The 15,815-nt window shown below is 33.1% G+C and overlaps 4 protein-coding genes across 10 annotated transcripts in view; 2 read left to right on the forward strand and 2 right to left on the reverse strand.

Moving 5' to 3' along the window:
* Window positions 1-29: 29 nt before the first annotated feature.
* LOC138140443 (uncharacterized) lies at window positions 30-3,608 on the forward strand. The gene is made up of 6 exons (XM_069061520.1): window positions 30-766; window positions 818-981; window positions 1,642-1,756; window positions 2,199-2,348; window positions 2,406-2,518; window positions 2,575-3,608. The coding sequence occupies exons 1-6, from the start codon at window positions 382-384 to the stop codon at window positions 2,797-2,799; spliced, it is 1,152 nt and encodes a 383-aa protein (XP_068917621.1). The 5' UTR covers window positions 30-381; the 3' UTR covers window positions 2,800-3,608.
* Window positions 3,609-4,006: 398 nt separating this feature from the next.
* Window positions 4,007-9,717, forward strand: LOC138140442 (ubiquitin carboxyl-terminal hydrolase 8-like). Its single transcript, XM_069061519.1, has 8 exons — window positions 4,007-4,590; window positions 4,642-4,943; window positions 4,996-5,146; window positions 5,555-5,714; window positions 5,775-6,569; window positions 8,136-8,794; window positions 8,844-9,020; window positions 9,072-9,717. The coding sequence occupies exons 1-8, from the start codon at window positions 4,484-4,486 to the stop codon at window positions 9,172-9,174; spliced, it is 2,454 nt and encodes an 817-aa protein (XP_068917620.1). The 5' UTR covers window positions 4,007-4,483; the 3' UTR covers window positions 9,175-9,717.
* A 1,428-nt stretch (window positions 9,718-11,145) lies between these two features.
* LOC138140007 (uncharacterized) lies at window positions 11,146-12,154 on the reverse strand. The gene is made up of 3 exons (XM_069060656.1): window positions 11,754-12,154; window positions 11,568-11,702; window positions 11,146-11,513 (listed from the first exon to the last, which is right to left on the reverse strand). Exons 1-3 carry the CDS (start codon window positions 11,818-11,820, stop codon window positions 11,224-11,226), a joined length of 492 nt encoding a protein of 163 aa, XP_068916757.1. The 5' UTR covers window positions 11,821-12,154; the 3' UTR covers window positions 11,146-11,223.
* A 2,822-nt stretch (window positions 12,155-14,976) lies between these two features.
* Cda5 (Chitin deacetylase-like 5) overlaps window positions 14,977-15,815 on the reverse strand; it is a 32,493-nt gene continuing 31,654 nt past the window's right edge. For all 7 annotated transcript variants that reach the window (XM_069060253.1, XM_069060248.1, XM_069060249.1 and 4 more), the window contains one exon: window positions 14,977-15,780. In XM_069060253.1, coding sequence (XP_068916354.1) covers window positions 15,622-15,780 — 159 coding nt within the window. In that variant the 3' untranslated portion in view covers window positions 14,977-15,621. The remainder of the gene's footprint in view (window positions 15,781-15,815) is intronic.

Genomic DNA, 15,815 nt, shown 5'->3' on the forward strand with positions numbered 1-15,815 from the left:
GGCTAAATTCATGGCGATAAATGACAACAGTACATATTTCAGATAAGGAAAACTAGAAAAAAAATAGAAACAGCCTATCTTTTGTAATAGGTTAGACAAGGAGAAAAATTGATTTTTTATGTTTTCACGGCAAGTTGTTCACTAAACGTAATTTGACGTTGTGGGTGTTATAGTTGCTGTAATACAGATCAAAGATGTCACTAACTGTCAGTCTCGTTCATTTGTTGTTACGTAACATTTACGTCACAACGTGTGATTTCCTAATGGATTTTTTGTTATGACTTTAAGGTAAGGTTATGGCACACGCAATTGAGGCATTGAGGGAGAGTTATGTGTGGAGTGCATAATTTAATTTTGTGAAATCGTGTAGAGTTGTGGTTTATGATGGAAAACTCATTGGAGGATGTGAAATACAATAAAGATCACATCAAAGATCTGGGAACGTCCCAGACAAGCCTAAAAAGTACAAAAAGCTTAGACAAAAGCAGTACTAGTGGTTCGTTTAAAAATGAAAAAATTCATTTTAAAGAAGAAAATCACGAACATGACAATCAAAAAGTTATTACCGATGCTTCGTTAAAAGTGCCTCATAAATTTATAACCAACTGGAGACAGGCATGTGACAGGACTAAGGATAAGACAAAGGATTTGTTAAAGAGGTGGAGAACTCTGCCTGAGATTGAGACAGAAAATGCGAAAAAATCAGAAGAAAGTACAGACAAAGATGAACAAATTGAAAGTTGTGGATGGAGTGTCCATGTTTGGAGTGAGTATTGATAATCACAAACTATTTAATGTTACATTTTAATATCTGCAGCTACCTGGGTAGACAGATTTAGTATAGATTCAGAAGTGGACCAGAGAGAAGATTGCCAATTAACACCAACCCTGAACAATAAATTTTCCCACTTTTTCACCTGCTTACTCGATCATGACCAAGATAATTTAATAAGTGAACAAGATTTTGAAACGTTAATAGAGGTAATGATTCATTCTGTGCATGCTCTAACAGAAACGAAAACAATAATATTGACAGGGCCACATTTTTTTCAAAAGTGACCACAAGATGTCAATTTTGTAGATGATACACAGGGTATATTCCCTAGTGACTAAAAGTTTTTAAATTAACTGTTTTGATTAGATTTTGAGTGAGTATTTTCAGGTAATCAACAATATGCAAAAATGTAAAAATAACAATAAATCATCAAAATTTTCATTGGATATGCTGTAATCTCTGATGTATTAATCGTCAAAAATTCATCTGCGATACATCATATATTTTTTTTATAGAATTGTACAGTCGCGGCATTAAATTTTGGTCTTCAAGGTCATTTCGAAATTTCCCGCAACTGTTACAAATTAAAAATTTTGCCTGCTTAATTAGGGCCAATGTCAACAAAACGTCAATAAAAAGAAAAATTGTCGGTGTGCGCGCGATTTTGAAAGTTAGCATTGGCTGAAAATACTCATTGATGACCCAATAAATCAAGTTTTCGGTAAATGAATTTCTGTTGTAGTTGAACAATACACGACTGTTGTCAGTATTGTTTAACTTTTACCACGATGCATGCATCAGATTGGTGTGGAAAGTCGATTGTTATTATTTACCGAAAAATTTTTGCATGCTTTCTGGATGTATAGAGATTGCGACATTTTGCCGACTGGTCGATAAATTCTCCGGAATTTAATATTCTGCGGGAAGTGGAGCGTGGTTTCATTGAAACTTTTTTATGTGACATATCTGATGAAAAATTGGGTACAGTATTTTTGAATTAGAGTAGTCATTTTTTGGTATTTGCATATTTGATTTTTAAGTATTTTGTTGTTTATTCGCAATTGCTCGAATGTCATTTTTTATACATATTTATAGATTTAACAGAAAATTAAATACACGAACGTTTTGTAGAATAGGAGAAGTTTTCAAGTCGGTCGCTTAATTACGTTTATGTAATGCACTTTTTAGCACTGTTTATGTTTTACGTTTATATTCATTACTTTCGTGTCTACATTTTTTAATCGCGTGTTATTTCAGTTTGTAGGTGTGTCTTTCCTATTGTGTAATCAAAAATTATTGTCCAGTGATGAAACAACGCTTTTGACCGAATGTTCCTGGACAATCTTTGTTGATTACCTTATTTATTGATACCAGTCCCTATAGATGTCACAATCATATTTGTATTGATTTTTGTTTTGTCTAGGTTTCACTTTGAATGGAGAAATGTATTTAACAAAAGACGGATGGCTACACAAATGGTCTCAGTTAATTTTTGGCTCAAAAAATTTATGCGATTTTCCTATCTGGTTACAGTTTTTTGTTAAAGTTTTATTTCAAGTTATTAATCGTTGTGGTGAGTCGCGAGTCTTCTCGCTTACATCACTCAAACTTTTTAACATGATTTTTTAAGGATCTGGAATAATAACAAGAGACGAGTTAAGTGCATTTTATTCATCAGTTTTGGGATTAGACACCGTCAGAGTGGGAGAAATTTTAGATATAGCTTATCAAGCTATGACTTCTGTAGGTTCTTGTATCTTTGTTGTGCAACTCCTATGCTACTTTGTACTTTTATTTAGAATGGAGATCACCCGTTAATGTTCAAAGCATATCGTCTATGCTTTGCTAATTATTTACTGGGAAGATACCCCAATGGACCAGGACAATATATTTTAGGTGCTCCACCAAACGCATTGTCATCGGCAATGTTCCCTGTAGACTACTCTGCACTTAATACGCAACCTGAAGACTTGGAACAATATGCACCTGATCAAAAATCCAACAGACGTAGCGTAATTGTATGATTATTAAATTTTTGATAGACTAATATTGCAATATAATTATTAGTAATGCCACAGTGCACATCTAGTCATTTTACATTTTTACAATTTACTATTAAAATCTTTCAATTAGACTCTTGTAGTGGTGTTCGTGAATTTGTTGTTTACTTTGGTGCTTCTTAACTAGTACAAACTTATAAATTGTGATTCTGTAAAATGATCAAATCTTAATCAGCATTTTACACAAGTGCACCTTCCCAAAATAAAATTCTAAAATCTATGTGATATTTAAATATTATAATTGATAACAATAGAACTACATTTGTTATACAGATGTCCTAGAATGTAGTACAAAAATGTTGCAGGGATATGTCTAATTGAAAGTATGTAATAATAAAAATCATATCATTTTTATAAATATGAGGTGTCATTCTTAAAGTAATTTTCATTGTTGAATTTCTACAGTAATTGTAAGTTGTTACCGTTGTTAAGCTAGTATAGTGTTATATAATTATACTCAAGTATTTGGTATTCATTCTAGGACCATGTGTAACTTTTTATTCAGTTGCAAGTTAAATATCATAATCATTCTTTGTGAAGGACTATACTTCTCTCAAGCCCATAATCAAATCTATTATATAACGTTTTTTTTTTTATTTTGTAGATTTTATACAAGGAATTGCAATGTTTCTCTTCAAATTGAATTTGCTGTCAGTTGATTTTCTTTAGCAAGAGTGCGCATATCATGTAAAAAGTATAGGGCACAAAAACGTTTTGACAGAAATGCACTTAGGTTAATGTGTTGAAAAGTAATAAACATTATTATTGGAAAATATGGATTTTTTTTAACATCCCTATAAAACAAATGAATATTTTTCACAGTTTAAAATAAATCAATGTTGGCGCGCATTTTAAAACAAGATAATAATAATGCAAAATTATAATTTCAACTCATAATAGAATTTAATAAATACTCCTACAATTTATGAATGCCTGTTCTAAATGGAATTCAGTTTTTTGGAGGACCTTGAAAGGCACCTACATTAGGTGTGTTGTTTTGATTATTGGTATTAGAGCTGTTTGTAGTTGAAGTTCCAGTCACTGGAAATGCAATTCTCTTGTTGGTAATCCGTGTTTTTGGGGGTGGATTTGTAGAACTGTAATTCAACATTGGAGGATCATTCCATCCAGGATCTACTAAAATCATTGTTCTCTTATCACGCTGGATCTGTAACTACAGAAATACCTTTTTTCTGATCAGTTTGCGGTTTCGGCGGAGTACTCATTGTGAAAAATGTGTTTTTACAAATCACTAAAAACACATAACCTCAATTTTTTTTATCACAGTCTGTAGGTGTTCAAGTGTTGACAACACTTCTGAAAATACCAAATGTACATGCACTTTGTCTATTTCAACTTTTAAATTAATATAAATCGACCAGTGAAATTGTTTAAACAATCTCTAGACTTGGTGATTTCACTTTTTTAACTAGATTATTGTGTGTTTTCTGTTGTCATCTTGTCAATTACATCTTCGCCACATCTGTCATTCGAATAATCTCATTCATAAGTGCATTCTAACCTATATTCGTAAATAGTAATGTTTATTTGTAAAAAACGACGAATGTTTCCATAAAAATCATTGTATTTAACTATGAAGTTTTTTTTTTAAATGTCGATATTGTTTTGATGTACATTTGAGAAAAACATGGGGACCTATGAAAAACTACATCTCGCTAATAATTTAGATGCTTTGGATCTTCTTGCCAAACAAGATTTTAGCGTAATCAACGTTAACAATTATAAATTCAAGCAGTAAGTATTTGAAAAAAAAAAAAGTTTTTAGCTTACATTTTGTCATTACAGGATATGTAATGCCCTTAGTAAATTGTATAAAGAAACTCAACTGAACATACTGAATCAAGAAAAAACTTATATTTTACTTGCCAGATATCTAACTTTCTATAATCATCTTTTAAATACTCAAACTGACAAGAATTTTGTTAAAATAAGATTTGGTTCTGAGTATGAGAAAGTTTTGATTCAATATGAAGAGACTAAAAGAAGTCTGCAAGAAAGATATGCCTTAAAATTTAGAACTGTTCCTGATAAGCCTGTACAAGAAGAAAAGGATAATGTAGTAGAAGTATCGCCAAGGGTATTTCAGGGTAATAAAATTTTATGTAACACACACACATTAATTTTTTTTTTCTATGTTAGATGAGTTTATAACTTGTCAGCAATTATTCAGTGCCTTAGAAAGAAAATGTAATATATTATTAGTAGACGCCCGTCCAGATTATGACTTTAAAGAATCAAGAATTAATCACATCAATTGTATTAATGTTCCAGATCAGTCGATTACTTCAGGGTAAGGTTTTTGTATATATTATGTAAGTTAGGTGTTAAATTTTTATGTTTCAAAAGAGTTTCCAAATTTATTATAAATTTAATATTAAATACCTGTATGTACTTGAATATACAGGGCTCAGCATATATAGGTGGTCCATAATTACGTTTTCAATGACAAGGTTTTTTTTTAAACGAAAATGCCCTTCTTTCATTGATAAGCATAACCCGCGAGAGATAAGAAATTTGTTTTGGAGTCCACTTTTTTCAAAGCTGCAAAAATGGGATTTTGCGGAAACTTATCGTAATTACGGGACATTTGTATAAAAAAATTGGCAAGAAAAAATAATTGACGTTTAATAATAAATGAATAATTTTGTTTATGTGTGAAATTTGCATTAGTGAATGTTTTAAAAAAATTTTCACGTAGACTTTCGGCACACGCCTTAGGAAAGAAATTAGCCACATCTACTCAGAAAATTTGGGAAACGAGGGACACTTTTGACGTGATTGTTCTGTATGATTGGAACACATCTTCTGATAATTTTGCGTTAACAAAGTTAAATAAATTGCGTTCAGCCCTAGTCGACGTAAGTTGTAGTAATTAGTTGGAGAATTCAAAGAAAATATTTAGAAAGTGATGATTTTAGTGGGATTTAAATCGAAATTACAGTGAACCACCCGTGATTTTAAACGGTGGCTATTTAGAGATGCTCCAAACGTATCCCACCAAGTGCGTAAATCCCCACGTTTATTTGTATCAGAAAAACACTGAATTAGATGAGTTGTTAGAATTGGACAATATCAAATATCCAACTGAGTCTGACAATAAAACGCACGTGATGGGAATCCCCGAAGAAAAGAAAGTTGACGAATTGGGTGTCAATGATGAGAACGAAGTGACGAAGACGAAAGAATCGCTCATAAAGGAAAACAAAGAGATCACGATCAACCGACAAGGCATCATTTCACAATTACTTCAAGAAGAAAAGGAGTGGAAAAAGATCAATGAATTGTGTAACCAAGAAAACAACATCACCAACCTCGCCAATTTGAAAACAAAAGAGTCAGAAATTTCCGTCGAAATTAATCGGCTCAGAGATATCCTCGATGATCTCAATAAGAAGAAAGACGACGTTAAGAAAAAACTGGAGTTGGATTTCCAGTGTGACCCCCAAGATGATTTAAAATCCGAAGATTTGAAAGAAATCACCAAGATCGAAGAGGATGATTCAGAGAAATTGAGAATTCTTGGCATCATAGACGAGGAAAGGTCTAAAGAACTGAAAAAGGCTAGAGCGCTGAAACCGAAGAAAGAAGAACGCGAGTCTAAAGGTAACAACAATGAAGTCAGAGATTCAGAAAGACCTGTAATAAATAGGGCTACCAAACCCGCTGTTATGCCCTTCGCCCAGCGTCTTCGCATCGAGCCGTTGGAATATATGGTAAGTGATTTTTTATGTAAATAGTTTTTGTTTTGTCGCAAAACTGCACACATAAATTGATACACAAAGGAGTGTATTGTGTAATAGTATATTAAAACATGAGTTTTATAAAAAAAAAACAAGTTTTTTAATGCTATTTTGTCTAATTTGCGTATTAAATACATGTATTTTACAAATAAAATCAATTTTGGTAATTTAGGGAATTTTGTGACAGTTGGTGACACTTTTATTTCAAAGTTCATATTTAAAGTAAAATTTTAAACTAAACATAATTGTCATTTTCCTCAAGTAAAATTGGAATTAAAGATGAATTATCCAGAAATACGGCAAATAGCAGAGAATACCACAGTAAATTTGCTGCCGGCAGTGTGTGTTACCAACTGAAAAAAGTTCCTAGATTTCGGATGTGTTAATAGCATTCAAAATGAATGCGTTAACAGATTTATTAAAATAGCAAATTAGAAAAAATGTATTATAGAAACAAAGTTATTTTTAGGGTACATTTATATATTTTTTGTATTATATTTATGTGTACAGGTGTCCCCAAAAATAGACGAGCCCATAGCTCCCTTATTTATCGGAGGATATTACTTATCTATACACCAAATTAAATGGTTGTAAATAGGCTACAAAGTGGCTTAATAAAATCAGGTATAGCCCCAAGGGGTTCAAGGCTAAACTGTCAAAATATTTTGATGTGTTCGAATTTGAAAAAAATTTTTTTTGACAGTTTAGCCTTGAAACCTTGAGAGCTATACGTGATTTTATTAGGTTATTTTGTAGCCTATTCTCAACCATTTAATTTGGTGTACAGATAATTAAAATCCTCCGATAAATAAGGGAGCTATGCGCTCGTGTTTTTTTTTTGAGACACCTAGAAATAACCAAAAATAACTTTCTTTATTATAATAGCTATTTACACTGTTCTGAATACTACAACAATGATTTTCTCGACATGTTGAGCGCTGAAAAAAATGTATTGGTTTACAGTGACACGGAATAAATTGCTTTTAATTTTCTAACAATGAAAAATCCAAGGCTGACGGCGTTCAGCTGTAACGTTTGATGTGACCTTTTTAATTCACACAATTTGTTTTTCCACGTTTTCAATTATTTATTGATTTTTCTTTTTCAACTGAAACAAAAAAAAATCCTGTAGTTGTCCGTCACTCTGCGGTACGTACGTCACTAATTTTGAAAATTTATTTTGTAAATCATTTTCATGGTCTACATGTCGAATCAGGACAGTTATCGTCGGCATGTTTTATTAAAGACAATTAGTATTATTCTTTTATTGCTTGTGTTGTAAACGAGTCTCGTCTGGCAATTTGTTTTGATTTCAAACACTTTACAAACCGAGACCGTTTTGTTGTTTATTTTTTGCCTTTAAGTGATTGCGGACAGTCCTTAAGTCTCACTTTTTCAATCAGTTTGATTAAATGGAATGAGACAACATGTGAATGTCTTAATTGAGCTGTTATGTATTACATTTTTTCTCGCCGGCTTTCCACTTTGCTTATAAAAATATTCGTTTGGTTTTTCTCTATTTTTTGAATTCATTTTTAGACATCGGGTTTGGTTGGTTTGCGAAATATCCGTAACACCTGTTACATAAGCACCGTTATGCAATGTATAAGAAACATCCCAGCATTGAAACGTCTCTTCTGCAGAGGCACTTACTCCAGTTATAACATCAGAAATCCAGCGGCCATTATTCACGAGACGGCAGGATTAATTCGTCAACTTTGGTCAAAATCGGTGAAATCTATAGATCCGCAAGAATTCTACAACAAAGTGGGCCAGTTGGAAGCCACTTATAAATTAGGAAATCACGAGGATTGCATGGAGTTCTTTTTGTTTTTATTGAATCATCTGTGCGAAGATTGTTGCTATGATATCAATTTGCCTCCTATAATGACACCAAAACAAAAAGCATGGTACAACCAATTCGAAGGAAAAAATTCCGTCTTCATCGACTGGTTTTACCACCAAATCAGGATCAAGCAAAACTGTAACCAGTGTGATCAAAAAACGTTCAAATTTGAAATTGAAAGCACGTTCATGCTGTCCGTACCAGAGCACGATTTCAGCCTGGACGACCTGATGGACGAGTACATGGCTGATTATATTATACCTGAATATTGCTGTTCCAAATGTAAAAGACCTGTGAATAATCAAAAAGAGATTTGTTACGAACCGAAAATTATGGTGATAGTTCTCAAAAGGTATTTGTAAAAAGTAAAGTAGGAGTTGGTAAAGCGAATAGAATTTTAGGTACAGACAGGCTGTTGTGAACGGAGTCCTCACGTTGAAGAAAGTGGAATCGAGGGCCCACTTCCAAGTAAAAAAGTTCCGATTAGGGAACTGTCTTTATCAGCTTAACGCAATCGCGGTACATTCGGGTGATATGAATTACGGTCATTACACGGCTGTGGCGCTGACTTCAAAAGGGTAAGTATTATTTTCTCAAAATATATTTCAGTTAACGGGGGATGGTTCCAGTTGGTACGAATTTAACGACGAAACGGTCAGACCAATCAGTATCAACGATGAATCACTTAAAGTAAAGGCTTGTGCTTTTTTCTATTCGATGTGTGATGATTAAATTAGATTTGTGATACGATAATTTGTATAAAATGTACAAATTGAGAAATGATGTTCTATTTTTTTTAATTGGAGTTTATTGAGCAGTTATGATTTGTAAATTTTAAGTAGGTACATAATTCCTTTTGTAAATGTGTAGTCTCTCGGATTACGCAGGTTTTGGTTGTACGTTGAAGCGTACACTCCGAGGAGACTACATATTTTTCCATCGTTTTATATAAACAAGTATTACTCTGAGACTTTCATAAAATGCTTGAGAAGTTATCAATTTGCAAATGTACTAAACCTTTTGTTGGATAATGCTGGCATCTAAGTTCATGAATCATGATTGTAAAGTGCCTTACGGAAGTAACCCCAAAAATTACGTAACGTTTCATTAATTATTGCATTTCTTCCGTAGGTCACTCACTTGTAGCGCCTAATTTTACATGAAAAATGTGCGACATGTATTTTCTATGTAATTTTAGCAAGATCAATGTTGCAGCTGAAATATGTCAACATGTAAAACCAATAACCAATAAAGTTATCGCGTTTATAGCTTCAATTTTCTTATATTCCACCAAAAACGTGTACGTTCCGTGATACTCACCTTTTTGTGGCGTAGACAAGTGAATTACGTCACCAAATTAACCAGCAGTTCTCTTTTTTCAAGCCAACGCAGTCGTCTCGAAGTTTGCGGTAGGTAAATAAAATAAAACTTTGATTTTTTTATTTTAGTTTATTGAGCAGTTCGGATTTTTGGTTTAAGTCACATCTGAGTAAATTTTACTCTTCTCAGAGCGCACGTTTTAAAAGTGACGGTTACAAAAGTTGTTTCGCTGCCCTGAGAAGATTACATATATTTTTACGTTGACTAGACGATACATATTGTAACAAAAATACCAAGTATTGTACTCTCTGGGTATTACTTTAACGATAAAACATTCAGAGTGAATTATAAAATTACAGATCTATATTATCGATTATATAGAAGCTGCGTTCTAATCTCATTGTGAGGTGCCGTCCGGAAGCATTCCCAAAAAGTTACACTAAAATAATTCCAGTAAACCTACTTCAATACATATACTTTTATCGAAAATACTTCTTCCATAGGTCACTTTTACGTCTAATTTTATTATTAAAAAAACAGTTGAAATCACATTTTCTTTGTGGTTTTAATTGATTTTTCTAATTTGACAAGATTCGGCATTATAAACGTAAAAATCACAGAAAATTTAAATGTCAAATACTCAACATGTCATCTTTGGGGTACAACTGAAACATTGGCTCGTATTTGTCACTGTAAATACCACCTTTGTAAAGATCTAGTAAATTTGTCATTTCATCATTTAGGAATTCGTTAAACTGTAAAAATGTCAGCAAATTAGTGGTAGATATCACAGCAGTATTTTGTTTTGGGAATTGAAGCAAATATTTTTGACAGATAATAAATTGATAACTTATTTTTTTTGTAATTTTCGGTCGATTCATGTTTCAGTTACACCCGCTGTACGTGTACAGTGTCAATTCCATTATAAGCAAGATTACATTTATTTAGAATAAGATATGTCAAATAAGCCTCACGCATGCTCAAAAAGCTTGACTTGACTGATTTTGGCACAATATTAAATAATCTAAATGCAAAGCGATATTTCATGGTATGATTATATTGGAATAAGCCTTTGGCTCAGTAACACAAAACCCCAACACCTTAATAAACGAAATTCGGTGCAATAATATAATTGACCATAATATTTGGTAGGGGGTGCAAATTCACTCCTTTAAATATCATGTAGGGAGTGAATAAGCCTGTGTGGCAAGTGAAATATAGTTTTTAACCGCAACCTGCCGCCTATCGTAATTAATGTGTACTAAAATAATCTCAAGATTTGAAATTCTAAGACTAGCTTATCATAAAAAAAGAAATAAATAAACAAATAAAAAATATAAAAATGTCAATTGACTGAAATGGTTTGTGTAAATGAGATAACAATGGAGTAAAAGAATAGATTTATAAAATTGATCTTTGGTGGAAGACTAAAATTAATACTGATGAAATAATACCAATAGTTTAGTGCTGTCTTAACTGCACAGTATGTATTGCTAAAATTGTGATGTATGTACTGTAGAAATGGAGTTGAATGTGACTGGATTGGTTGGTAATGTTAGATTTTTGTTCATTTTTAATGGTGTTAGTTATCACAGTTGTACCACTTCCCTCTTCTGTCAAGTCCTCATCATCAGTGAAACTGATTGTTTTTCCATTACACAAATTCTCATAGCAGTAGCAATACTGGATGTTATTTGCAGTTTGACAGTCACGGAGCTTTCTGTCTTCACATGACCTTTCAACTTCATTTCCTGCCATTAAATGTGTTTCACATTATTTTATTGTGTTTGTAACTTAATATTTACCATGTGTCTGGATGCTGCAGGCTTTAGCTGAAGGACAATCTTTTATAAATGATTTATTTGTGGGATCAAACTTATCACAGCTGATGTTGGCATTTGATCCACAGACATAACATTGGTGTGCCATGATTATGTCCCCTAAAATTTAAATTTACAATTGCAAGGCAATTTTTTCCATTTAATAATTACCCCTGCTGTAAATTCCTAGAAGCACTAGCCAAATCACATTAAAATTTAATTGAATTGAATGAAACATTTTACAAAAAATTTACAAGCTGCCGTTTAATAATTTATTAAAATAGCACTCGTCCCATAACCACATGTAATTGTTAAAGAAATTTATTTTTGCAGAATTATTAAAATGAATGTATGCTCTCAACTAACATGAACACAATTAATGAGGTTAACTGGGGGACTGAATCACTGGACTGTTTATTCCGCTCCTCCTCTTCTTTGCTAAATTTATTCAGATTAATTAAAAATAGTTTTAGTCGTGACTGACTGCGTTAGGTATATTTTTTCTCTGTTTAACGCGTGAGTGCGTGACACATTCATTACAGCCAGTTACAGTAGCAGCCCGACGGCCGGAACATTTGAACTATTTGGTATTGAGCCTACCGCTGAAAAGTCATTTAACCTACTCAACAAAAATAACTATTACTAGAGGTCGCACAGCGGTCGAAATTCGACCATTATTTTAATTTTGAAATTTGAACGTTATAGAGTTTTTTTTTTATCAAAGAGTATATCTCTATATATATTTTTTTTGAATTTTGTTCCATTAGGTACGTCAGCTGCGAGCGTGTACAAATACGTCATTATGCATTCATTTCGAGTTACGCGTTTTTTGACATTTCCTTGGGTTTTTCTAATTGCTATATTTACCAGGTTTCGCCAAGGCTACACAGTTAATTCGCCTATCTTTTTCAAATTATATAAAATTGTTCTTTTCACAATAAAAATCTCAATTAGAATTGAGTTCGCATTTGAAAAAAAATATTTTGATAGTTTAGCCTTGAAGCCTTGGGGCTATATGTGAATTTATTAGGGCCTTTTGTAGCCTATTCACAACCATTTAATTTTGTGTATAGATAATTAAAATCCTCCGATAAATAAGGGAGCTATGGACTCGTCTTTTTTTTGGGACACCTGTATATTATACATACATTTTTATCTTTCTGCACTCCTCCATATAAACTAACTAGGTATGCCAAATCTCACACTCCTCTGTGCGCGCAATTTGCTTAAAAAAAGGTACCTATGTACAAAGTTTTTCCTTCACGTATTAATATACAGGGTGTTATTGAAATGCGTGACCAAATTTTAACCACGAGCTACTGGCTTCATGTAGAACTCGGAAAAAATATTTTAAAAATTCTATGTCAAAAAATAAATTGACATTTAATTTTTAAACTACAATTTTTTTTAATTGCTTCTACGTTGTCTCACAACCTTGTAAGTAAAATTTCGGCACATTTTTAAAATACACCGTGTATATCATATTTTATAAAATGTACGCCAATGCTAAGTAACCTCTAGGAAATATGTTTTAAAACAAGGAAACCGCATTTAAATAGAATTATGTACTAGAATTACTTGAAAGTGGTTCTAGGCAACTTCAGACCCTTCAAAAATACCGAAAACGAATTAATCGCGGAAAATGCTCCTATATGCAAAAAAAAACGATTTTTTTAAACCCACAAAGGTAAAGCAATTCCGTAATAACTTGTATGGATATTAATAACCACACCGAACAAATTTACTTCGGCAGTGTTATGAAAAGGAATGTTTTGATGTACATAAATAAGCAGGATCATAGTTAACTGAGTTAATGAGGTTAAACGGGAGACTGTTTTACTGAATTGTTTGTTCGGTGTGTATTTTTATTTCGCACATAGGAAATGGTAGCTATAAATTTCAATAACAATGTTTTCTGTTGTTGTTGACATTTTGTGATGAACCAAAAATGGAAGGAAATTTATCTCATGTGTTCAGTAGTTCAGTTGTTACCACCACCCGCCGCCCTCTGGGTTCCACGCCGGTGCGACGCAAGAAGTCAGGAATGAGCATCGTCTTTTTGTCCAGGTCGTTTTTACGGAGGGAGAGGAGTTTATTAACGATACGTACACGTTTCAAGCGTGAACGAAAGTGAGAAAGGATACATCTTTCATACATTTGTAACTAAATTCATTTCACACGATATCTGGACATTAGTAGGTACCGTTTACTGGCTTTACCTGTTTAATTAATGGCTAATAACATTTGTTTTGCTATATTACATATTTGTTTTCATTATAACATTATTTGGTATTTATTTTTCCTGTCAAAGGGTATTTCAGACATTATCTTTTTCTTTTTACTTTGTTTTCCTATTGTTGAAAATAAACGTATTATTTTATTATTATTATTATCTTTCATCTCCCCTTGAGGGAGGGGCGGGCTGCTGAGGCTTTCCAGAGCCTTTTCAGATACACTGCCGGGAAGATTCGGGATGGGTACGGTGAGGAAGGAAGGTGGTATTGTACTGAGGGGGGGGTTAATAGTTATTTACGAACCAAGTGCGGGAAGACGATGTTCCCGCATGAGCACATTTTTTAAAGCACGAGCGACGAAGGAGCGAGTGCCTTTAATTAATGCGCGAATGAACGGAAGATGTCTTCACGCAAGTGGTTCGTACAATATTTTTTGTACGAAAATTAAATTAATTTTTTTTGTTTTAATACATTAAACATAAACGAACATAAAACCAAGTAGGCAGTGATCTTTGGTTATTGGAAACAATTGCTTCACTTGATATTTCAATTTTTGCAATAATTTGTGAATTTTGTAGGAACAATTTTCAACGATTATAAATCTTTCCGTAATTTTTTAATGGAGGAAAACCCAGGGAAGTTGTATTTTATGAACTAAATTTTATTATTATCAAGACAGATTTTTTTTTTGAATGCCTCAAAGGGCCAGCGTTTTTTGCAATTTTTACATTCGAGTCGACCGGGAAGCACTCGTTTCGGAGCGAGCGTTGGATGTTGGAAGCGTTGCTTTCAAGGCTATGAGTACAAAAATACATATCCAGCATTCGCCTTATCTGTGATAAGAAACCTGTGCTCATACCACGATGTGATGGTGTGGGAAAACCCCTGAAAAAAATCCACACCTGGTCAGGGGTTAGAACCCCAGACCTCTCGATTGCAAAGTGGCACACCAACCATTTGGCCACAATGCTCGACTGACGAATTTCGGTCGGCGTCACCTTTTATCGGAAAGTTGGGGCCAAACGCGCCGACCAATGAGCGGGCAGAGTACTCCCTACTCCGAACAAAACCCTGCCCAGTAGGCGGTACTCTCGCTATGAGAACAAAACCGGGACACAACGCTGTCCGGTGTCATTGTCAAGTCAAAAAAATAAAAACAATTGTAAGTTTAAACAAAATACTTTATTATCACTCACTGGTTCATATTTTAAAATTCTAATTCTTCCACATTATTCGGATATTACGCAATAAATTAAGTACTTTAACTGTATATTATTAGATAATATTAAACTAATGAAGTTCAAAGATTTTAACCATTTCTGGTGACTAAGAGCTAAAAGAAAAATAGTATTCTAGGAGTATAGGGTATTTTGATTGGCAGTATTGTAATAAAATTTTAAATAATATTTTAAACCACTACAGTATTTACAATTTACTAATAGGTATAATGTTGGCGAGGTATGAAGCGCATCACCTAGTATTTTAATGCGATGAAACCTGACACCTCTACAACATTTCGATATGTGCAAAGATGATTGCAACATAGTCATTAAGTAATGGAGAAATTGACAGCAAAAACATGTCATTAGTAAAATCAAAATTGTAAACAAAATGACTAGTGCTTTACTAGTTGAAGTGATGAGTTTTGTTAGAACCGAGTAATAATAACGTTAGGAATCTGCGTATTTCTCCATCACTTGCATTGTAACCGAAAGAATGTATAATCATGAGCAACATTTAAAATAATGCTGCTTTGCCCTAATAATAACTTAGTTTTATCATGTCCTCATTTGGTTTTTGAAAATCTAATCTTCAATATCGTTGTCAATGCGACTACTGCGAATTCCAGTGTTTCCAGTCCAGGGGTAGATGTCGGGACAGGGTTGGCAAGTCCTCATGTATCGTACTCCAGATTTATGCCAGAGATTGCACACTTTAGGATTATTACATCTCTTTGGCCGGTTCTGAAAAATCACATCTTACACACTTTCACTCACGC

The sequence above is a fragment of the Tenebrio molitor genome, chromosome X (assembly GCF_963966145.1).
Source record: "Tenebrio molitor chromosome X, icTenMoli1.1, whole genome shotgun sequence".
NCBI lineage: Eukaryota > Metazoa > Arthropoda > Insecta > Coleoptera > Tenebrionidae > Tenebrio > Tenebrio molitor.

Coding starts and splice junctions, on each gene's coding strand:
- LOC138140442 (XM_069061519.1), top strand. CDS start 4,484: ATGGGGACCTATGAAAAACTACATCTCGCTAATAATTTAGATGCTTTG. Junction 5,715..5,774: donor TGCGTTCAGCCCTAGTCGAC/GTAAGTTGTAGT, acceptor TGATGATTTTAG/TGGGATTTAAATCGAAATTA. Junction 9,021..9,071: donor GTGGCGCTGACTTCAAAAGG/GTAAGTATTATT, acceptor GGATGGTTCCAG/TTGGTACGAATTTAACGACG.
- LOC138140007 (XM_069060656.1), bottom strand. CDS start 11,820: ATGTTTCATTCAATTCAATTAAATTTTAATGTGATTTGGCTAGTGCTT. Junction 11,703..11,753: donor TCTAGGAATTTACAGCAGGG/GTAATTATTAAA, acceptor TTTAAATTTTAG/GGGACATAATCATGGCACAC. Junction 11,514..11,567: donor CTGCAGCATCCAGACACATG/GTAAATATTAAG, acceptor ATTTAATGGCAG/GAAATGAAGTTGAAAGGTCA.
- LOC138140443 (XM_069061520.1), top strand. CDS start 382: ATGATGGAAAACTCATTGGAGGATGTGAAATACAATAAAGATCACATC. Junction 767..817: donor ATGGAGTGTCCATGTTTGGA/GTGAGTATTGAT, acceptor TAATATCTGCAG/CTACCTGGGTAGACAGATTT. Junction 982..1,641: donor ATTTTGAAACGTTAATAGAG/GTAATGATTCAT, acceptor CTGGATGTATAG/AGATTGCGACATTTTGCCGA.